This window comes from Balearica regulorum, chromosome Z, assembly GCF_011004875.1.
Source record: "Balearica regulorum gibbericeps isolate bBalReg1 chromosome Z, bBalReg1.pri, whole genome shotgun sequence".
Classification (NCBI taxonomy): domain Eukaryota; kingdom Metazoa; phylum Chordata; class Aves; order Gruiformes; family Gruidae; genus Balearica; species Balearica regulorum.
Genome location: NC_046220.1, coordinates 46,316,551 through 46,338,764, shown reverse-complemented (window position 1 = coordinate 46,338,764; position 22,214 = coordinate 46,316,551). Strand labels below are relative to the sequence as shown.

The window sequence follows — 22,214 nt, the reverse complement described above, 5'->3', positions numbered from 1 at the left end:
GCAAGTGGATTCATAAATTTCTTTCATGGACTTGACTTTCAACAGATGAATTTGTTGAAAACATGTGTTTTCATATCATTGCTATACAAGGTCATTTCAGCTCTATAATGTTTGGACATTTTAAATTTTTTGAATTCACTATAAAAATCAGAACAAAGCCATAAAACTAAGAAGCAGAGATTATTTTAAGTTGAATTCTTTGTTTCACCTGTTGTAGTTTTCTGGAACAGGTGAGAAAGGAAAGATAATTTTCTGAGATTATATGGTGTCCAACATGTTGACAAATCTACAAAATATGGTAAGGAAAAGCTCCTCAATATGTAATTCGAGGCAGTGTAAAAGTTGGTTATGTTACTGTGATAACTTTATAAAGTGCTGGCTACAATATGTGGTAGTGCTTACATCCAAAGGGAACCAGGGAAAGTACCAAGGAAGACTAGACAGAATGTGAAAATTACTGAAATTGTAGTGGCTCCTGAGTCTCCTTGGCCGTTACCTACAGCTGATGAGCTCCAAGAAGAGCGAAACCAGTTAGGTCCTGTAGTACTGGCCTAATAAACAGTTGACTGCTAGGACAGATAGGGTCAATTTTGACAGAATTCCATGAAGGTTCTCCTGCGCACGTCTTTGAACTTTAACTGCCAGCTTTGAACAATATATTGCCACCCTGTAGAAAGTAACCAGGAGGGTTGTTACAGGCTTGTGAGGCACACAAATCCCAGGGTTTAATCTTACATAGACTCTTCCCATGTCTTGCCTGTGCTGAGGATTCTCTAAACTTCGTCCTTTTGCAAAGGTAGGTATGAAAATCAAAAGAAGGTGTCACAAATTTTTCATGTTTTTTCTTTTAACCATCCTTGATATGCTTTGGAGAAGCTTTTAGGATCAGTCCAATCTTAACGTCACTAGATAGATTTAGACAGATGAAGTAGGAGCACTGAACAAATAAAAATGAGTGAAAGTACCAAGATGAGGCAGAAGAGAAAGGAGAACAGGCTGGGACAAATGAAATGGTATCGTACTCTTAGTGAAGAGAATTAAAAATAGAGGAGATAAAAGAGGATTATGGATTAGACACAAGGAGACATAGAAGAAGTGAAAGTGTAATTGGGATACCAAAAAGGAAATTAGAAAGATGAGGAGTGGCCATAACAAGGGGAACAGGGAGAATGAACGCATATTACAAAGGAAACAATAAAGATGAACAAAATAAAATTTAGAATAGTAATTTTAAAATGTTGTTGCGGAGCATTAAAAAAAAAAAGGAATTTATAGCAAATGAGATTCAATGAGCTTATGGCAGAAGAAAAGTCAAAAAATAAATTGAAAACTAAAAAATAAGTCCAATAGTTGTGAGCTTTCCTTTATTAGTAGTGGTTCTGTGTCATTCTGTCACACATAATCCTTTAGTTCTGTGAATTTGAGAAAAAGAGCAAATATTCTTAGAATTTGTTCTATTGGCTTACCAGGTCACCTTGATTTCTCTAGATGTAGGGCATGTCGTGACTATCCAAACAAGTGGAAGTTCCACTTAACTTATGAAAATAGAAAACTGTTAAAGATGTTCAAAAGAGGGTAGAATGAGTTTGAGCTCCTTTTTTTTTTTTTCATAAATCTGTTTCTCTGCTCTTATTAGTCAACAGTCTTTTCAAAAATTAAAAGAAATATCTGTCTCATCTTTGCCATACCTGGAATGCTTAGTAACTGGTTCTGCTCTGGAGAAGGTACTGGAGATAAGATGTGAGGAAAAGGGAGAGCTGACTGTAAGAAATGCAGCTACGTGAAATTAAGTTTGAGCTGGTTGTGGCATCTGGGGGATGTTTCTCTTTCTCTGGGTAATAAGACCTAGCATCCCTCTCCATCATCCTGTGAAGTCAAGCTACATTCCCTTTTTTTCCAGTCACGTTCACTTAGTCATCAATAACGTAATTGTTTTGGTGGCAAGCATACTGCAGCAGTGATTTGCAGAGCTGGGGGAAGCAGGTCTATTGTGTATGCAGGTGATCTTGTCTATTTACTATTACTATTAGCCAAGATTGTTTCATACGCATCAAGAGGTGTTTCCAAAAGGGCCTGAAGGCTGAAAACAACAGCCTGGAAAGAAAACAAGCTGTAATATTATTTGAATGTAACCTACTAGGATGGGTCTGTATTATTTCAGGATGTTCTCTGTTATAACTTAGCCTTTCTGAGGCAGTTGTGTGAAAATTCACATTTTTCATTTTGATTTAGTAAATACTCATCCACATAGCATTCAAATGCAGCCTAGTTTTGTTTCAATTGTTACACATACAAAACATTTGTAACAATCAAAGAAAACCAAACCACATAGATGTCCGTAGGTGAAGCAAACACGTTTGTGTGGGCAAGCTTTCTAAAGACTGTTGCAAATCAAATACCATTTTAAATTTATTTAAGCAGCACTTACCCTGTGGTTAGACACATTGTTAACAACCAAGTAGCGATGTCTTTTGATTCTGTGTTACTGTAAGGCAAATATTAATTCAGAAATTAAAAATTACGTTCCTCAAACCTTTAAGCTCACACTGGGTGGACTTTTGCTTATTAAAATTCCAGAGCATATTTAATTGTTTATCCATTATGTGTAAGTACCTCTCACTAGGATATCCAAGTGCTATGCAAACACTTGGACCAAAATGCTTCTGAAAGCCACAGGTTTTATGTGCTGTGTTTCTTTCAAGCCTTTACTCTGCTAGTCCTATGAAATATAGCAATGGCCTGGAAGTTGGACTTTTAAGACTTCAAAACTGTCAAAGAGCTTGTAATCACATGAACATTTTTGTTGAGTTTCACAACACTTTATCAGTCTTCCATTGAGGGTTAAATGGGATTTTCCACTAAATGCCACTGATAAACAATCCTTGCATTAAAAAGTCCTGAACTGTAACCTCATCTGTTGAATAAATAGCCTGTATCTGGGAAACATGTCATCTGTTTGATGCAATTAAGGATTTGTTACACTGGCACTTGGTTTAGGATTAGAAGCCCACATGTGCAGAGTGGGTTTGGTGTTTCTATTCTTAGTTAGTAGAATCACATTAATGAATTTGTAATTTCATGAACTTCTTATTCATTTTTCATTTTGATTTAGTAAATACTCATCCACATAGCATTCAAATGCAGCCTAGTTTTGTTTCAATTGTTACACATACAAAACATTTGTAACAATCAAAGAAAACCAAACCAAGATGTATTGGTTAAGAGTTTACCAAATTGAAGTGAATATCAAGATACCTATTGTAATGGAGTTGTTGTAAATGTGTTCAGACTGCATTTGTGTTAAGATTAAATAAACCTCTGAACACAAGTTTAACTGCAAGGCCAAGTTGGTAAAAACTTGTATTTATGAAGTTTCTTGTTGTGATCATCATATCATATATTTCTATGTGAATGTATATAAGAGATAGGATGTCTGTAAGGGGAGGGATGATTATCTTCAGTATGCTAAAAGAACCATATTCCTACTTGTTTCCCATGCTGGCCATTTACCTTTACACTTTTCTTACACATAAGCCAGTTATCCACCACAGACTGGGCCCTTAAAAGACGGATTAGGCTGCAACCAAGGATGGGATTGGGTCATACCTCAGAGCAACACAAGTACTTGTGCGCTAGCAAGAGCAGCAATTTGTCAGGGAAGAGGAGGCACCAGCATAGGGCTTGTGAAACAACCCTGGAGCTCAGGGAGTTTTTAACTCCAGGGGTACAGACAGCACAAAGTTCATGAAGTTGTATGTGCCAAGAAAGCTGTAGTCCAGGTTAACAGGCACTTAGTTAAAAAAGCAGAGGTCAGAGAGAGAATATTTTCTTAATATCTTCGGGAAAACCTAGTGATTCATTCCTTAAAATAAAGGAGAATTTTCCATTAGCTAGAACAATATTAAAAAAAAAAATGAAACCACCCTACTAAAATTTTCTCCATAAAGCAGACTAGGAAAGCAGGAAAATCTGGAAGAAACAGAGGTCTTCCTTAGGTAAAATTGTACGTGACAGGAAAAGTTTAAAATATCTGGCTTTGCATGCAAATTAATTTTACTTCTCCACATACAAGGATGTAAAGGCTTCACTTTCAGGAACCCTATGGGGCATTTGTGCTAAACAACCTGTGCAAAATGTCTGTATATGTGCCTTTGAGTGCACTGTGCAGCTGCAAACACTTGCAAGCACACTACCCTGAACGTACCTGTTCATTTATATTTTTGGACTTCTATTTTATGACTGAATTTGCTCTCTAAGAGAGCATTGATTTTACCCCTTTACAAAAGTCATTGTCCTAAAAGAATTTTGCAGGTAGAAAGGTATCTGTTGCCCACAAATGGTAGACCTTTTGCAGGACATACACAAGTTAGAAGCCTGAAATAAATCTAAAGCCTGTCATGGAAACTTTATACTACTGAGAGTCCATTATCGCATTATCTCAGATAAGCACGTGACAACCTGTGACATGATGACCAGTCAAGAAACCTGCTAATTTATGTACCTCACCGTTCACAGTACATATAGGTCCAGAAAAGTTTAGTAACCTGTGGACCTGGAGGGTGGTGCTGTGCAAACCTGTAGAGGACCCTTGATGGTACAAATACACCTGCTTTCATGAAAAACTGGTGTGCCATTCCAGATCAGTGTTGCCTTACACTCCCTGTGCACGCCTGGGGTAGGTTCAGGATTTCTAGGAAGAGTGAGTGAGAATCCTGTCTCCACACTGCACAGATGAGCCGTGTGTGCCTCGTTAAGAGAAGATTTTGAGATGTCACGTTGACGGCACACGCACTGTGTGTAGGTTGGTGGAGGCTTATTCTCCTCACCCTTTGGGACAGTTTGTACCCACCGGATATGTCCGCGGTGACTCTATCTTGTGTGCACCATAAGCCTTAAGTTCTTCCAGCTTCTGGAGAACTTGCTCTACAGCTGCACATTGTGTGGGAAATATGACATAAATTTCCAGCTGTATGCCATTTCTGTGCCAACCGCTGTGCAGTAATTCTGCCAGTGGGACAGACTCGGGCCCCAACATCCCCAAAAAATCCAAATAATTACCAAATTCTCCAGCCAAAATTTCCAGGTAGAAAAAGAAAATGAATGTAGGGGAATGCACACCAACATGTCTGACCTGATGAAGGAGCAAAGGTGGCCAGCAGGAAGTCAGCTCAGATGCACTTACCACCATCCAGTGTTAAGATACAGAAATTAAAGGCATTTCTGTCAGGGATAATGTACTAGAGTCTCTCAGTGTTATTTGCACTGATCTCAGGGGTGAACTTAGAAATAGTGTGCAACGTACTGATATGTCCCAGTTACTCTTATAAGCACACTTAAAAACATGAGTAGTAAATGCATTTTGTAGTAAATGAGGCATTTTATTCACTTGTTGGTCTATTAAAAAAAATGGGTAACTCATATTTAGCTCTTTATAAAAAGAATTAGTAATAATTTATAAGACACTTATAGATTATTTATAAATATACTCACAGTATAAAATATTCATGTTTTTCCAAGAACTGGGAAAACAAAGTAGGGCTTCTGCAAAGCATGGTAGATTTTTTTTAAAATCCCTTTTCACACAGCACAGACATTATGCAGTTTTTCCTTACTTCCATTTCCAAATTCATTCATGTCTTCTAGTTTATTGTTTTAACTTACGTATTCATGCAGTATCACTGGGTCAAGGGGAAACTGGGATTATTTTTCTGTGTTACAACGTGAAGGCCTACAAGTTGCCACTGGTTCACATAATGACGAATGTTCTGTTATGTACGTACCTTCCTGGAATCACAATTGCCAGAAAGTCTCTCTCTGGCTCTGTTGATGGCCACAGAGACAATAGCACAGTAATGAAGCTTTAGTTTGACTGTATAAATCTTTTGTACAATATTGCAGTCTAATTTATAATATTACACCAACAATATCCACAATAGCTGACACTGTGAAACACTTAGCAATCTAGTCTACCCTGCAAAAATCTATGTGTATTGAAATGCTCCAAATACAAGTTATTGTTTTCAAAATCAAGATAGTGATAAGCCTCAGAGAACTTATTTTAAGTCCCAGGTCTTTGGTACTATTTCTTCTTCTTTTTGGATTAATCACTATATAAAATGAAAATTAAAACTCTGTTTTGTCTGTATTCTGTTAATTAAGTCATGAGAGACTCTCTGTCTTAGCAGGAATGCTAAGACTTCAGTATGTGAGATGGAGACCTTATTAAATTAGAAATGGTAATATGTAGGTTTGTAAGAGATGTTTCACACATACCTGCTCTTGAATACAAGCTGAATATTTCCTTTGAAAATCTGAGAAAAAAAACCCCTGCTCTCTAGCTTACGAATTATTTTCAATAACATAAAATAAAAATTCTGAGACCATTCTTAAGCAGGAACACCTTTGATTTTAGGATCAGACCTTTACCATCTTAAAATGTAAGTGTAGTTAACCAAGTGATAAACCTCACAGTGATAACACAATAGTCAGCAGTCCCAGCTATTCTCAAGTCCACAGATATATTGCTAGACAAGAAGGTCTCTCCATCTTCCAAAAGGAAAAGGAAAAAGATTTGCTGAAACCAAAGGTCATCCCAGAAATTCTGGAAAAAAAACCAATAAAATGAGTAAATTTAAAAATAAATCCTCCATGTAACTATCAGATGGCTGGAAAACACTATAATTTTTCAGATATTTAAAAATAATTCATTTGAACTGAAAAGAGAATGATTCTTTCTCTACAAAGGATATTTAAAAAGCTCAATAACATGCCATTTACTGCCTTCTAAGAAACACAAAATATATTCTGATTTGAAAATGAATTGTTCTTTTTCTATGTTTGGAAAACAACACCAGTAATCAAGAGTCTTTCCTGATAATAATAATGCATTGTCCCATCCTGAGAAGGGTTATCTGCAATTTTGGAATGGACAACATTATCAGTGGACTATATTACTGCTACTCGCTTTCCAGTTAATAAAACGTGAAACAGCCAATTTTGAAGGTTGCATATTTTTAGAGTACTTAGTGAAAACAGCAGTTTTGTTGGAGATAGCCTAGCAAGATGAGTGCTATCCTTAGTTTTGCGCAGACTGGGGCAATTTTGTGGTAAATTCTACAAAAAGAATGAAAAGAAAGCTTCTTGCTTGTTGATTTATTGGACTGTCAATTTTAATGCTTGGCACAAAGTTCCCATGTTCTGGATGTGTGCTAGGAGACAGCAACCCCGGTACTGCAGCCCAGTTTTTCATCAGCGTGGTTTTATCTCGGCATTGCCTTGCTTCTGACAATCTCAGCTCAAGCAAGAAACTCTTTATAATGGCGATGTCCTTGGCTTTGTAAGGAATGTATTACCTTCAGGTTTAGCATCTCACCTCCCAGCCTGACATTCTCCTTCTTACTGAAGTGGCTGAAAAAAAAGGCTCCCTGTGGATATATCAGTTACTTCCAGCCCCTTCTTTGCTGATTATTGTATAATGCGCGTGCACAAGCTGAAATAGTGTTCTTGCAGAGAATTCCTGACTCTTGCATTTCTAAGGAGATACAGAGATCTAGAAGGAAAAAATATTTTAATTACTAGTTAAAGAGAAGCCCATCGTGCTGCTGCCTTTTTCCTAAAGTCAGAGGTTCTGTCTTATTGGCATCATCTGCCAACACTTTTGAAATTGGTCCAGTGTTATAATAAGACAAGGCAGAGTCAATTCTCAATTTTGTAGATGCAAAATTGTTAGCAAATGCAGCATTAATATCTCATCAGGAATAGTCAGTCAATGTCTTCCTACCCACTGAAATTTTTCTACAGACCCTCTGCATTCATTTCCAAATTCCTAATATTTAGTGGCAAAGGTACATCCAGAATTTTTGGTATCAAACCATGAAAAAATTTACTGCATATCTGCTCTGTGTTTTGCCTGAGAGTTATTGAGATGCAGACTTCTCTGGTGTAAGTAGCTACACTTCTATTCGGAAACAAATGTAATGTCACAAATAATTTAAATGTGACTGGGAACATCATAGAAAACTGAGAATGTGATAATTCCCACTTAAAGTTGTTATACTCTGAAGAAATATCAACAAAGTATTATTAACTGATTTTAAAATATTATATCTAATTTCAGAAATGTACTTTCTAATTTTCCCTCCAAAATAATATATATATATTTATGGTTTTTTTTCAAACCAAAATTATTTATGGAGAACAATGAAAACTACAAAGAAAAAAATTCTATTTGCTGATAGTCAGGGATGATTTCCAAAAGGAAAATGAGATGTAGAAATCAAGTTAGTGTTTTAAATCTTCTCTGATTCACATATAAGTCTGCCAGAATAGTGGAGAGCTGCATTTCAATCTGGAACTTAATCGTATGTGATAAAAGAAAAAGCTCATGTGAACCTTAATTTAACTAAAAACTAGAAGATTTCATTGAAAAGTGGATTTGTAGAGATATTGTTTTGTTTTACTAGCCTCAAATTAGAAGACTGTTCTCATGCTGGATGTTTCTACAGGATCAGGGAAGAGAAAAAAGGCCACCTTATTAACCGCAGTGAAACACAACTGGAACACTTGCAGAGAACTGTTATATGCCATGTAAATGTTGTGACTATAGCAGTTAAAAATAAAATAAATAAAAAAAAAAAAGAAAGAAAAAGAATGTAATAGGAATTTCAGATATGCTTTCAAATTGCCAATTCATTGGCCTAAAAATAAAATACAGTTCAGCTGTATAGACTAGCCATCATTATTTATATTATTAGAATTACATAGCTGATCAATATCCACTAGAATACACTGAGACTGAACAAACTGTCAGCAGACCGAAGAAACCTGCTTTAGGAACAGTTTGTGATACATAAGGTGACTGCATTGACTGCTTCTATAATGATTCTTGAGCATCACTCTAAACTCAGAAAGTTTTTCCCTTTTAGTTTTACTAAAGGCTGTGAAGACTTCACTCCTCTGATAGCCAGAAATCTTCTGAACTCCATCTAAAACTATTAATGGCTAATGTGCTGTATGTCATGGGGATATTCAGACATATTGTCTTTCACCCTTCAGTTTGCTAAGGAAGATGAGCCAAACTCATCTTGTCTCATAAGATGGGGTCTTGATTCCCCATATACTCCTTTTGACTTTTCCCTCCATTTGTTCTTTTTGAGCATGGGTGAGCATAGCTACAGACAGTATTTTGCACGGAATGTCATGAGTGGCTTGCACAATGGCACTGATGTGCCCATATTTCCTACTGAAAATGCTTTTCGGTGTGTATTCCAGGATCATACCTGCCTTCTTCATGGTCTTGCTACACAAAAGACACAGTTCTCCTGTGATCAGCTGGATCACACCTTTCTCTTTTCTACTATTATTTCCACCTAATGAGTTCTCACTTCACAGCAGAACTTATTAATCACCAAGAAAATTACTTTGCATCTTGCACTGTGAACTTTCTCTATTTCTTTTACTCAATCCTAATGTCACCCAGACCCAATTTGACTCATTACTGAAAACACTTCTTAATATTATCTTATTAGCAGATGTCAGTACCAGTTCTACTTCTTATTTTGAAGTCATTAGTAATAATGATAAGATCAGGGTAAGTTCTAATGATAAGTTCAGGATAAGAAACTCCATTATTACTACAGTTCCACATACAACTCTACCCATTAATTATATACTTTCAAATCTGTGCACTTACATTCAGCTTTGCTAACATATATCATGTATATATGAAATATATATCATATATTTCATATATGATATTATAGCAAATAACTGTACAAAAGACCATCTTTTTGTAAATGTTGGGATCAGGCTTTTAACCACATCTCTGGGGTTTTTTTGATCCATAATGAAATAAAATGGGCCCTACCAGTCAGTTCCCAGAGGAAAATACTACACTGTCAGAGGAAATCTGATGTAAGATTTCAGCAACTTGTGGGCCTCCTACTTAGAATTCATGTTAGATCCACTCTGTGATCAGTCTTTTGAGCAAGGAGGACTGAAACAAGAACAGTGAAGAGAAATCCTTATTCAACTACCAAGAACTCATATCTTAAAAAAACTACTTAGGAGAACTAAAAATGCTAGAAGTATTGGCTATACAATGCGGTGTAAAGAAAAGCTACACAAGAAGAAGAAAGTAGTGACAGAAAGTTCAAAAAACTTGGTAACATTAACTTAGCCAGACCACGAGGAATTAAATAATAATATATCTCTTTCCAATGCTCTATTAAAATTTTAACTAAAGAGAGGCTCTCATCAGCCACCATGTGATTATGCTGGGAAGTGTCATAAAGAAAAATAATCCACATCAAGAATTTTATTTTTATTCACCTTCTGATAGCAATTGTCTTAAAAAAAAATAAAAATCTTGTACTAGACATAATGATAGATAACATTTCTATTGTTACCTAGTAGCAAAGGAAACCCTGGGCAGACTTGTCACATGAGGTTCTCTGGTGCATGCTCAACTGCAACCAGATATATCTACATATTACATGTGTTGATATGGGAATAAAATTATATTATTTATAAGATTCTCAGGGGAAAAAAAATTATTGCCAATATCTAGAATACACTTTTAAGCATGATTAAAATGAATGTAGGTAAACAACACAAATTTCCCAAATGAAATTCATCCTTAGCTTAATCCCTTGAAGTTAATGGCAGTACCTGTGGGGCAGGTTAACCCATCAGACTTGTAATTCACTCTTCTTAAGCAAAGTTCTTGATTTTCCTTTCTCATTTAACTCCATTTCCCAAAACTGCTTTTCCACTAAGCCCTTTGAAAAGAACTTCATCTCCAAAAGAACTTAATGATTAGGTAGAGCAGCAATTCAGGGAAGTCCTTAATATTAATTAAAAAATTAACCAGTGAGACCTTTGCAAATCATCCTGTTAATCACCTTGTTATATTCTATCCTTCTTACTCTCTTTCATTAGCCTGAATTTTATAACTCTGCTTATAGTTTTCTTAACATAAACAAACACACACCACGCACTTAAGTTATATAAGAAAAGAGCCACAAATTGGCAGAAGATAACAGCCATAACAAAGCCTGCTGAGAATCTCTCCAGGAAACACAATGTTTGCTTGTAAAGTGGTTCAGGAGGTGCTTACAATATTTTACTGTTGTATATAAGAACTGGGGTTTTTTTCTTTTCTGAAGAACAGTTCACTTCATTTTCTGACAGTAATTCAAATCCTTAAAAAATTTTGTGACTATCAAAAATAATTTTGTTTATGAATGTTTCTAGGTGGTTTCACCAGATTTAATGTTCCAGTCTCACATGCTTACCTTTGCTTCTGTGGACTGAACTCCTAAATGGAAACCTGAGGCAGTCACATTAAAACTTCTTGTTGCCTGGCCTCATGCAAATTTTCCCAACTCAGCTATTAACATTTGGGGGCACTCTCTTTATTTTTCAGTGAAACATCAAAATTTTTTTGTGCAGAATGCATATAGTTTTTCCTAGGTGAAGCTAGTTTAAAAGGAAAAAGTCTTTCTGTTGACAAAAAAAAAATGCTAATAGAAAATGTTCAACTAGTTCTACTGCCTGAGTCTTTTTGAATGTCCCTAGTCTCAACTGGTCAAGAAGTGACAACTGTAAAATCTTTATCAGTCATGTTGACACCAGCCTCGTGTCAGATTGCCTTCTCTATATCCATAAGACTTTCCTGGCAAAGTCTGTGCTGAAACCTTTGCAGAGGGCTCCCATCTAATTCCATCACAAGTACTGAAAATGAAGATGTCTCTCCTCTGGTTCAGACTACTGCAGCTCTTTCTAGAGCAGTCTCCAGTGTGGGGTCTGCAGATCAAGGAATATGCTGCAAAATTTGGGGAGAATTCAGAGAAAAACCATGAAACCAACTAGAACTGGAAAACAACTATTGCATTGACTTGTAACAGCATATGTTTAGTTTATCAAAGTGAAAGTTAATGGACCAGCCAGCTATAACTTTAAAATGCATCTGATACAGCAACAAAAATATCATTGAAGGGATTTTAAAACAGCAAGCAAAGCTACGGGAAAACCCAATGCTTGGAAACTGACACCATGCAAAATCTAAATTACAAGCAAGCTACAAAGTCATAACTGAACACGTTAGGAAGAATTGTGGTAGCTTCTCTATGTTTTCAAACCAAGATTCGATCTTTTAAAAAATTCATGGTCTATTTCAACCATAAATATTGTATTTAAAATGGAAGATAATTTTAGAAAATCCTGTTTTATGCAGTGGAACTGGCAAGATGACTACACTGTTCCCTTCTGCCCTTTAAATCTATGATTTTCTGAATGCCATTTTCTCTAACACAACACTGTACTGTCACAATGCAGTAATTTCAGTCTGATTTTTTTTTTCTGTCTTCTCTTGTTTTGTTTGCTTTGCTGGCTTTGGATTTTCTTCTTCCTTTTCTTTCTTGTTTGGATTTTTTTGGGTTTGGTTTGTGGTTTTTGGGTTTGGGGTTTTTTTGTTTGTTTGTTTGTTTTACTCCAGGAATTGGTCAAGGGGTTCCAGTAGTGGCCCTCATTGTGGAAGGAGGTCCCAATGTTATCTCCATCGTTCTGGAGTACCTGCGAGACACTCCTCCTGTTCCTGTTGTGATATGCGATGGCAGTGGCCGGGCATCTGACATCCTTGCCTTTGGTCACAAATACTCTGAAGAAGGAGGGTAAGTAATTTCCTAGTGTGTGTTCTTTCTCCATCCACAGGTTCAGTTTGCTAAGATAAAGCCCAGGAAATTATTAGGAATATAGTACAAAAGCAATACCTTCTTCACATGGCTGTTTTCATCATCAATACAGGTGAAATATTTAAGGTATCCAGAATAAAATAAATAAATAAAGGAGGAAGGGCAGTTAAAGCAACACTAAGGAAAGAGTACAAAATAAAACAGAGGTGTATAAACTGTATCATATAGTTACTTGACATGACATGTAACACATTGAGAAGTACAATGTATGGTATCTTGCAGTTGCAGGTCAAGGGATTCAAAGAGCACAGGGGATTATTTTCACTGGATTAGATATGCTATGACATTATAATATTGTCTACTGCTGTCTTCAGGTTTCATTTAGCCCTACATGTTCATATAAGCTAGTTTTTATTTGCCTTGCCTATTGGGCATCATTCTGCATGCCTGCTTATATTCACACATGACTGTTTGTGCACTGATCTGTGTTTGCACTGTCCCATCTTTCTTTGCAGACTCAGGGTGAGGCAGGGAGAGCATTTAGCTTTTACTATAGATGATTCAGGTGTGAGGGTTTTTTAATTAGGCTGTAAGCACGCTTTGAAGTTCCAAATTGCATATTACTACTGAATGCCCAAATCTTTAATATTCTTTGTTCTTTTCTACCCCAAAAAAATATGTAAACAACCATAGAATCACAGAGCAGTTGAGGTTGAAAGGGACCTCTGGAGATCATCTGGTCTAACACCCCCACTCAAGCAGGGACACCTACAGCCAGTTGCTCAGGACCATGTCCAGATGACTTTTGAATCTCTCCAAGGACAGAAACTTCACAACCTTTCTGGGCAACCTGTGCACATGTTCAGTACCCACACAGTAAAAAAAAAAATTTCCTGATGTTCAGAGGGAACCTCCTGTGTTTCAGCTTGCGCCCATTGCCTCTGGCCCTGTCACCAGACACCACTGAAAAGAGTCTGATTCCATCTTCTTTGCACCCTCCCTTCAGGTATTTATATACATTAATGAGATCCTCTCTGAGCCTTCAGCTCCAGGCTGAACAGTGCCAGCTCCCTCAGCCTTTCTTCATATGTGAGGTGATCCAGTCCTTTCATCATCTTAGTGCACCATCACTGGACACTCTCCCTTACGTCCATATCTCTGTTGTAGTGGGGAACACAGAACTGGATACAGGACTCCAAGTGTGTCCTCACCATGCTGAGGAGAGGGGAAGGATTACCTGCTTTGGCCTGCTGGCAGCACTCCTCCCAGTGCAGCCCAGAATACCGTTGGCCTTTGTTGTCGCAATGGTACATTGCTGGCTTATGTTCAACTTGCTGTCCACCAGGACCCCCAGGTCCTTTTCTGCCAAGCATCTTTCCTACTGAGAGGCCCTCAGTATATACTAGTACATGGGTTTGTTCCTCCTCAGGTGCAGGACTTTACATTTCCCATTGTCGAGTTTCATGAGGTTCCTGTCAGCCCATTTCTCCAGCCTGTTAAGGTCCATCTGCCAGAGAGCAGGACGACCTTCTGGCATATCAGCCCTTCCTCCCAGTTTTATATCATCAGCAAACTTGCAGAGGGTACACTCAGCCCCATCTTCCAGATGATTAATGAGGATCTTGAGCAGGACTGGACCCAGGATTGGTCCCTGGAATACACCGCTAGTTGCTGGCCTCCAGCTAGAATTCATATAATTGATCGCAACTCTCTGGGCCCAGCCATTCAGCCAGTTTTCAATTCACCTTGCTGTCTGCTCCTCCAGCCCATACTTCAACAGCTTCTCTATGAGGATCTGATGGGATACAGTGTCAAAAGCCTTACTGAAGTCTGTGTTGACAATATCCACTGCTTGCCCCTCATCTACCAAACTGTCATTTTATTACAGAAGGTGATCAGGTTGTCTGACATGACTTCCCCTTAGTGAATCCACAATGACTACTCCTCATCATCTTCCTGTCCTTCATGTGCCTGGGTATGGTTTCCTGGATTAGCTGCTCCATCACTTCCTCAGGGTTCAGGGGGAAGCTGACCAGCCTGCAGTTCCCTGAGTCCTCCTACTTCCTCTTCTTGAGGATAGCAGTGACCATTGCTTTTCTCTAGTCTTCAGGCAATTCTTCCAGTTGTCATGATTGTTCAAAGATTATGGGGTGGCGTTGCAAAAACATCAGCCAGCTTCCTCAGCATTCATCAGTGCATCCCTTTAGGTCCAATTGACTTATGCATGTCCAGTTTGTTTAACTACTCCCTGACCTGTTCAAGCGAGTCCAGAGGAGGGCCACAAAGATGATCAGAGGGCTGGACCACCTCTCCTATGAGGACAGGCTGAGAAAGTTGGGGTTGTTCAGCCTGGAGAAAAGGTGGCTCTGGGGACACCTTATGGCAGCCTTCCAGTACCTGAAGGGGCCTACAGGAAAGCTGGAGAGAGACTGTTTACAAGGGCATGAAGTGATAGGACAAGGGGTAATGGCCTTAAGCTGAAGGAGAGTAGATTTAGATTAGATGTTAGGAAGAAATTCTTTACTGTGAGGGTTGTGACACACTGGAACAGGTTGCCCAGAGAAGTTGTGGATGCCCCCTCCCTGGAAGTGTTCAAGGCCAGGTTGGATGGGGCTTTGGGCAACATGGTCTAGTGGAGGGTGTCCCTGCCCATGGCAGGGAGGTTGGAACTAGATGATCTTTGAGGTCCCTTCCAACCCAAACCATCCTATGGTTCCATGACCTGATCCTCTTCCACCAAGGGTAGGACATCCTTTCCCCAGACTTTCCCCCCTGGTCTCTGGGACCTGGGATTGAAGAAGGCACTCAGTACTTCAGCATTTTCCATGTCCTATGCCACTAGGTCCCCTGCTGCATTCGATGAGCTTGGAGAAGATGGTACTTGAATATTAGCTTTCTTGGGTCCCTCTTCCCTCTGCATCTTATTCCATAGGACTCTTCCAAGCAGATCCCCAAAGAGGCCAAAGTCTGCTCTCCTCAAGTCCAGGGTTCTGATCTTGCTTTTTGCTCTCTCCCTCCTCTCAGAATCCTGAACTCCACCATGTTATGGTCACTGCAGCCATGGCTGCCTTTACCTTCACATACCCATTGAGTCCCTATTTGTTGGCGAGTATGAGGTCCAGCAGAGCACCTCTCCTTATTAGCTGCTCTATCACTTGTGTCAAGACGTTCATATCAATGCACTCTAGGATTACTTATGCCCTGCTATGTTGTCCCTCCAGCAGATATTACAGCGATTAAAATTCTCTGTAAGGATGTGGGCCTGTGAACATGAGGCTGCTCCTAGCTGTCTGTAGATGGCCTCGTCCACTTGCTCTTCCTGGTCACACAGCGTATAGCAGGCACACTCTACAACGTCGCCCTTACCTGTCTTCTCTTTAATCCTAACCCATACACTCTAAGTTGGTTCATCATCCATAACCCAGGCAGAGCTTCAGGCACTCCAGCTGTTGTCACATAAAGGGCAACTCCAACTTTTCATCTTCCCAGTCTGTCTTTCCTAAGACTTTGTATCCTACCATTGCAACACCTCTGCTCATGGGAGCCATCTCAACATGTGTCTGTGATCCCAACAAGACCATAGCCCTACAACTGCACAAAGATCTAACTCATTATCTTTATTCACCATACTTTATTATACAGGCACTATTGAGAGGCACCCTAGCATACTGATTTCCTAGAAAGGGCTTCGGGAATTTCTCTGTGTAAAAATGATGGAGGTGAGCCCACTTAAGCCCTGTTTTGTTGATTTTGTGGTCCCTTCCCATCACATCACTCCAGGCTCTTTGCTCATCAACCCTGTGCATCATGCTTTCACAGGGCTGCTGGTGACTCTCTCTCCCTCCCCCAGCAGTCCTACTTTAAAGCCCTTCTTACCAGGTCAGTCACGTCAGCAAAGGTAACTTTGCCCTGCTTAATGATGTGGATACCATCTCTCGCAAGCAGACACCGATCTGCAAACAGGGTCCAAGGGTCAGAGAACCCAGAACCCTGTCACAAACACCAGTTCTGCAGCCTGATTGACCTATATTATCAATGTCCTCCCCACACCCTTTCCTCCAACCAGCAAGATTGAGGAGAACACACCTGGGCCTCTGTGCCTTCGACTACTGACAGAAGTAGCCACTTCTGATATTCTCCAGGTTTCCCCTTGCAGTATCGTTGGTGACCACGTGGAAGAACAGCAGAGGATAGTAGTCAGATGGTCAGACAAGCTTTGGCAGTTCCTCCACAATACTCCACTTCTGGGCTTAGGCAGGCAGCAAACCTCTCTAGTTGACAGGTCAGGTCAACAGATATTGTTCCCTGCAGCAGGGAGCTGCCCATTATAATCAGTCACTGCTTTCTGGTGGTTCTGCATGGGTTAGGGTCAAGTGGCACAGATCCTTTGCTTGAAGGCACATGTGGTTCCTCTTCAACTTTGAGACCACTGAACCTGTTTTGTATTTGTAAGCCATTAGGTGAAGCAGAAGCCTTACTGTTGGTGCCAGCAGTCACCAGCTTTCATCCTTTACCTTCTCCAGAGGTTACACTTACCTAAACACTAGGTGTGGACACTGCCTGTATCTCTATTGCAATTGGGGTCCAGGGTTCTTCAAACTGTTGCATCTCAGAGAAGATCTTGTCTATCTCTTTTTTCATCTTCTCTGATGCTGTGTAGCTTGCTCACTTCCTTCCATAACTCCTATGCTTGGTGGCACAGTTCCTCCAAGACAGCACACCTACAGGAAAGAAGGCCATCTCTCCTGGCATCAGAGATAGACTCTGTAGCCTGGGATGTGGGGAGCTGTATCCACCACTCAAAGCTTCATCTGCATCAAAGCCTCTGCTCTGGCAGGGGCAGCTACTCAAGCACCTGCCAGGAAAATTACCCTGTGGCATGTCACCATCATACCTGAAACTATTCATGCTGGAACAAAGTAAGCTGATGTCCCCTTCTTCACATTTTCTTGCACATTTTCTTGTACTGTTGGCCTGTTTCCTATACAGGACTTTCCTAAGCAGCAGCTAACAGGTGCTTGACCCTTCCTAATAAGGGTCTGATCCAAGTAAGGCTACAGGCACACTAGTTCAAGGGCTGATCATTAGAAAATACTGGAGTTTTCTCAGGCCCACACCCCTGTGACTGTCATTCCCTTGTCCTTACCTGGCAGCAGCAGGCACCCTCAGAGGGTTTCCCAGTGTTCTGCAATGATCGTGGACCTTGTCCCCGGAAGATCTCAAAGCAGAACCCAGAGTCTCCTGCTCAGAGTAGGAAATAACAAATAAGGGAGGGTTTAATAATTTGAGAACAAAACGTAAAAGTGGAACCAAAACCCCCTCAGATTCTTGTAACTAAGAGCTATTTTGTGCTCTTTATCTAAGTAGCTGCTGTAACCTTCTAATCAGGATTCACTGGGAAGGAACTCATTTTTGTGTATGTTAGAATATGTGAAGATATGTATTCACACCTACAACAGAGTTATGAAAATAATAAAACATAAATCCATAAACACTGAGCTCTAGACCAAGTGCTGTTATTTTTATTTTTTTTTTAAATAACTGTGATCATAAACTTACTCAACCTAAAACTCCTACTGGGAAAAAGATCATTTTCCACAAATATTTAAATCTGGTTTATATTCAGCTTCATATATAGTCAAGTGCTGCATCTGGGAGAGATCTGAATGTGCCAGGTTTCATCTGAACCTTTGAGAAGTTGTTTCTGTTTTCAGTGACCTCCCTGTTAACACATTTAACATAACTTTACCCAAATGTGGTTTATCCTTTTTTTTTTTTTTTTTTGCTATGTGCCTATACAATTTCCATCTACCTTGTCTGTGTTCTGATGTCATAATGAAAAAGAATATAGCAAGAAGAGAATGAATGCAATTTATTTCAATATATAAAGGGGCCTTACAAGAAAGATGGAGAGAGACTTTTTACCAGGGCCTGTAGTGACAGGACAAGGGGTAATGGTTTTAAATTGAAAGAGGATAGGTTTAGATTGGGCATAAGGAAGAAATTCTTTATGATGAGGGTGGTGAGGCACTGGAACAGGTTGCCCAGAGAAGCTGTGGATGCCCCATCCCTGGAAGAGTTCAAGGCCAGGTTGGATGGGGCTTTGGGTAACCTGGTGTAGTGGAGGGTGTCCCTGCCCATGGCAAGAGGTTGGACTGGATAGTCTTTAATGGTCCCTTCTAGCCCAAACTGTTCTATGATTCTATGACTCTATTTCATCATCACCAAGTCCTGTCTGTAAGAAAGGCAAGTGATAGAATCACTAGAGGCAGAACAAGAAAGCCATTTCTTACCTGAGAAGCTCAAGTCTGACTTTGTGAACCCTATTGTTCTCTCTAACTATGGGTCTTCTTTCTGTGGTGGTGCCATTCCAGGTGGTGCCTGCAATATTGTCAAATAGCTTTATCTTTTTTTTCCCCTTTCACCTTATGCTAAATAGAATGCACAAACTATGACTTTTGTAAAGCTAGCTAGTGGTAATGTCTGTGTGTTCACCCTGCTTCAGAAAGCAGTAGTCTAAGAGGTAATGATATTTTTAAGAATACCACAAGTAAAAACCCAATATTATTTATATTCATTAAAATATTTTACCCAAATACATTAGCCTTCAGATACAAATTGGTTACTTTTCCCCCTCTGTAACCTACTTTTGAATAGTGCTTAGCAGTGTGAGAATAGTACTGAACAACTGGCACATTAATTGAGTTCAGCTACTAGCTTTTTCTTTTGGATGGAATCTAAGTAGGTTATACAAAACTGTCTATTAGACTCTAAATCAATGTAGGACATCCAAATTGCATGCAGAATTTAATTCTGCAGTCCACTGTGCAATCAGACTATAAAGTCAAAAACGTATTGCTGCAAATTGGGGTCTTCTACGAGACACATATCTTCCAACTGCTATGCATTGGATACCTGATCTAAATCATTCAAAAACCACATCACTCATGGCAGCAACAGACTCAGCACTTGCATGTTGGTATTATCATGCTGTTTTTTCAGTGTCTTAAATTCTCACTCATTGCAGACTGATACGGATTCTTTTTCTGCATATAAGAATGTGTGTATATGTGTACTAAGCACTGCTGTGAGTTTTTAAGTTTATTTGAAAGTTTGTTTCCAGAGGGAAGAGAACTATGTCTGGAGGTGAAGGAGGACAAAATATAGCTCCTTGCTTAAATTTCGATCAGCATGGTGCCAATCCGTCCTCTCAGACAGATCCTTAAGACTGCTGGACAATTGCATATCTGCCCAACAGGTCCTTTGTATGGGGTTTCACAGAATTGTGGTGTGCCTGCCTTCCCTTCTCATTATTTGTCCTTCCTAATTAATTTCACATAGCAGAAAAAGGAACAACTTTTTATATTAATCAAGGTGCAGTACCTCTTTGCAATGTCCGTATGCATCCTTGAAAACACAAGACACAAGAAGCTTGAATCTGTTTTATTTTATGGCCTGATGATAGGCTTTCCTCATGAAAAGAAGGACATTTCAGTCCCCGAGGGCAGTCTTTGGGTATGTATTGCAGCTGCAAGCAAGACTTCGCAGGGCTGCAGTGGAGTGAGGCTGCCAGCACAACACAGAGAGCTGTGCCTGCCCTGCCATGCAGGAGGTGCTGCCTGCAGCTGTGGTGTGCCAAGAACGGGTCAGAAGGAAATATGAAGCATACCTTGAAGTAAAGGTGTCTTTGGGGGTAAATCAGTTTTGAGGCCTTGGTGTCTCATCTCTGACATTGCAGTTCCAGGGGGAAGGCAAGGCAGATGACAGGCAGTTTCCCACCAAGCTGTTTCAGTATTATGATTATCAGATAGGCAGAATTAATGCAGTTGGTTTAAGTTTGCCATAAGATCATGGACTATATATTGCATTGGTCTGATAAGCCTTGAACAGAGTATTAAGAATGTACAGGTTGACTACATTTTGCTATAAGCAAATAAAATTCTCAGTAGTAAGCTAAGTTCCCAGTACTTTTTACAGCTTAATCACAAACAAGCTATGTACACAGGATAACCTAAATGAGAAAATAGCTTAATTGCCACCTTCCCCATGCAGTGAACTGGAAAAATTATTTGGCTGCTCATCAGTATTGGCCCTAATTTAAAGGTCAGGTTCTCCAGGCTCTAAAGCACTAATTTGTCATTTACTTAAAAGTTGAAAATGTATTGAACAGCGTTGAGGGGTAAGAACATAAGATCAATCACAAACACTCAAATTTAGTCCCTACTAAGCCCTAAGTGAATATCCTAGTTGTTAATAACTCTCCTTCACATAAAGCCGAAGTATTTTTGACTGTATAATCAAGGATGCCTTCTCATTTGATTGTCTGGCATAAAAGCACAAGCTGGAAGTAAAACAGCTGTAAAGTGCAACTATTTATAGGATCATTCAGTAGTTCTCAATCCTCAGAGATTTTTTTTTAATTAAATGCTGAATTCAAAATGAGAAAAATGTAACACTAAGTTAAAATTATGTCACTTCTTGGACAAATATTTCCTTACATCATAGGAAATGATTTGCAATATTTGAATGCAGTCTCCAAGCTGAGTTTATAGCATATTAACTACTCCATCAGTTTGACTCCTGCAAACATGAGACCCTTAAGGAATTCAATTCAATGCCATAAAAATGTACTTCTTGCCTAATATTCACAAGAAAACATGAAACATTCTCTGTGCTTTAAATGAGCATCCTCATATGAGAATCATTAAAGACTGCCTTTGGACTGATCTGTCTCTGCATCCACTATGGCATTTTTTTAGGCTCCATAACTAAAGTATATTACTTAAATATATTTTTTTCTAATAGAGGAAATAAATAAAAGGATTTTTCACTTAGAGCAAAAGGGATAATGGTGTAAATATGATGTGAGGTGAGTCTACTGTATCTCCCATATTGTCTACCACATCAGAATTATTTTGTAAGATTGTTTTCACATTACATATTTTGATATTATTTCTCTTGTAACAAAGTACTTTGCAAGTCAAAAGCTGGATAGAAGAAGGTCATTTCTTTATTGAAATACAATCATCTCTCTTTTGCTGAAGGGACAAACATTTAATAAACATAGTCAGGGAAAAATTGTGTAGAAGAACAACCACCAGTTAAGAGCTGCAAGTAAAGCTGATTCCTTATAAAAGCACCCAGAAATCATCTCTGTTTGAGTAAAATGAAGGAATAACTACATTTATTTTCTGTTTCTTCTCATAACAATGTTATGCAAAATGTGTGGATTTAAAAAGTATGAGAAATTCAGTAAGTCCCACAGAGCTGCACAACTCTGTCTTATTCGTAATTCCAATGGAAGAATGTATCAGCGGAGCCTCTGGTCGTGTTTCTTACATATGGTGTGATTGTCTAAAGTGCAAATCATAATTAAAACAGAAAATCCCGAAAGATTCCCATAAAGGAGGGCAGAGAATAGTTTTCACATCACGCTGATATTTTATGGATATATTTTCTTTATCCAGAATAAAAAGAATAATTACCAAAAAAAAAATTTACAAATGAAAAGTTAGAAACAGA

The 22,214-nt window shown here is 38.9% G+C and overlaps 1 protein-coding gene across 4 annotated transcripts in view; it reads left to right on the top strand.

The window, feature by feature from the left end:
* The window catches only part of TRPM3 (transient receptor potential cation channel subfamily M member 3), a 424,445-nt gene that overhangs the window by 303,046 nt on the left and 99,185 nt on the right, over positions 1 to 22,214 (top strand). For all 4 annotated transcript variants that reach the window (XM_075739535.1, XM_075739534.1, XM_075739538.1 and 1 more), the window contains exon 7: positions 12,497 to 12,671. In XM_075739535.1, the coding sequence (XP_075595650.1) occupies positions 12,497 to 12,671 (175 nt within the window). The remainder of the gene's footprint in view (positions 1 to 12,496; positions 12,672 to 22,214) is intronic.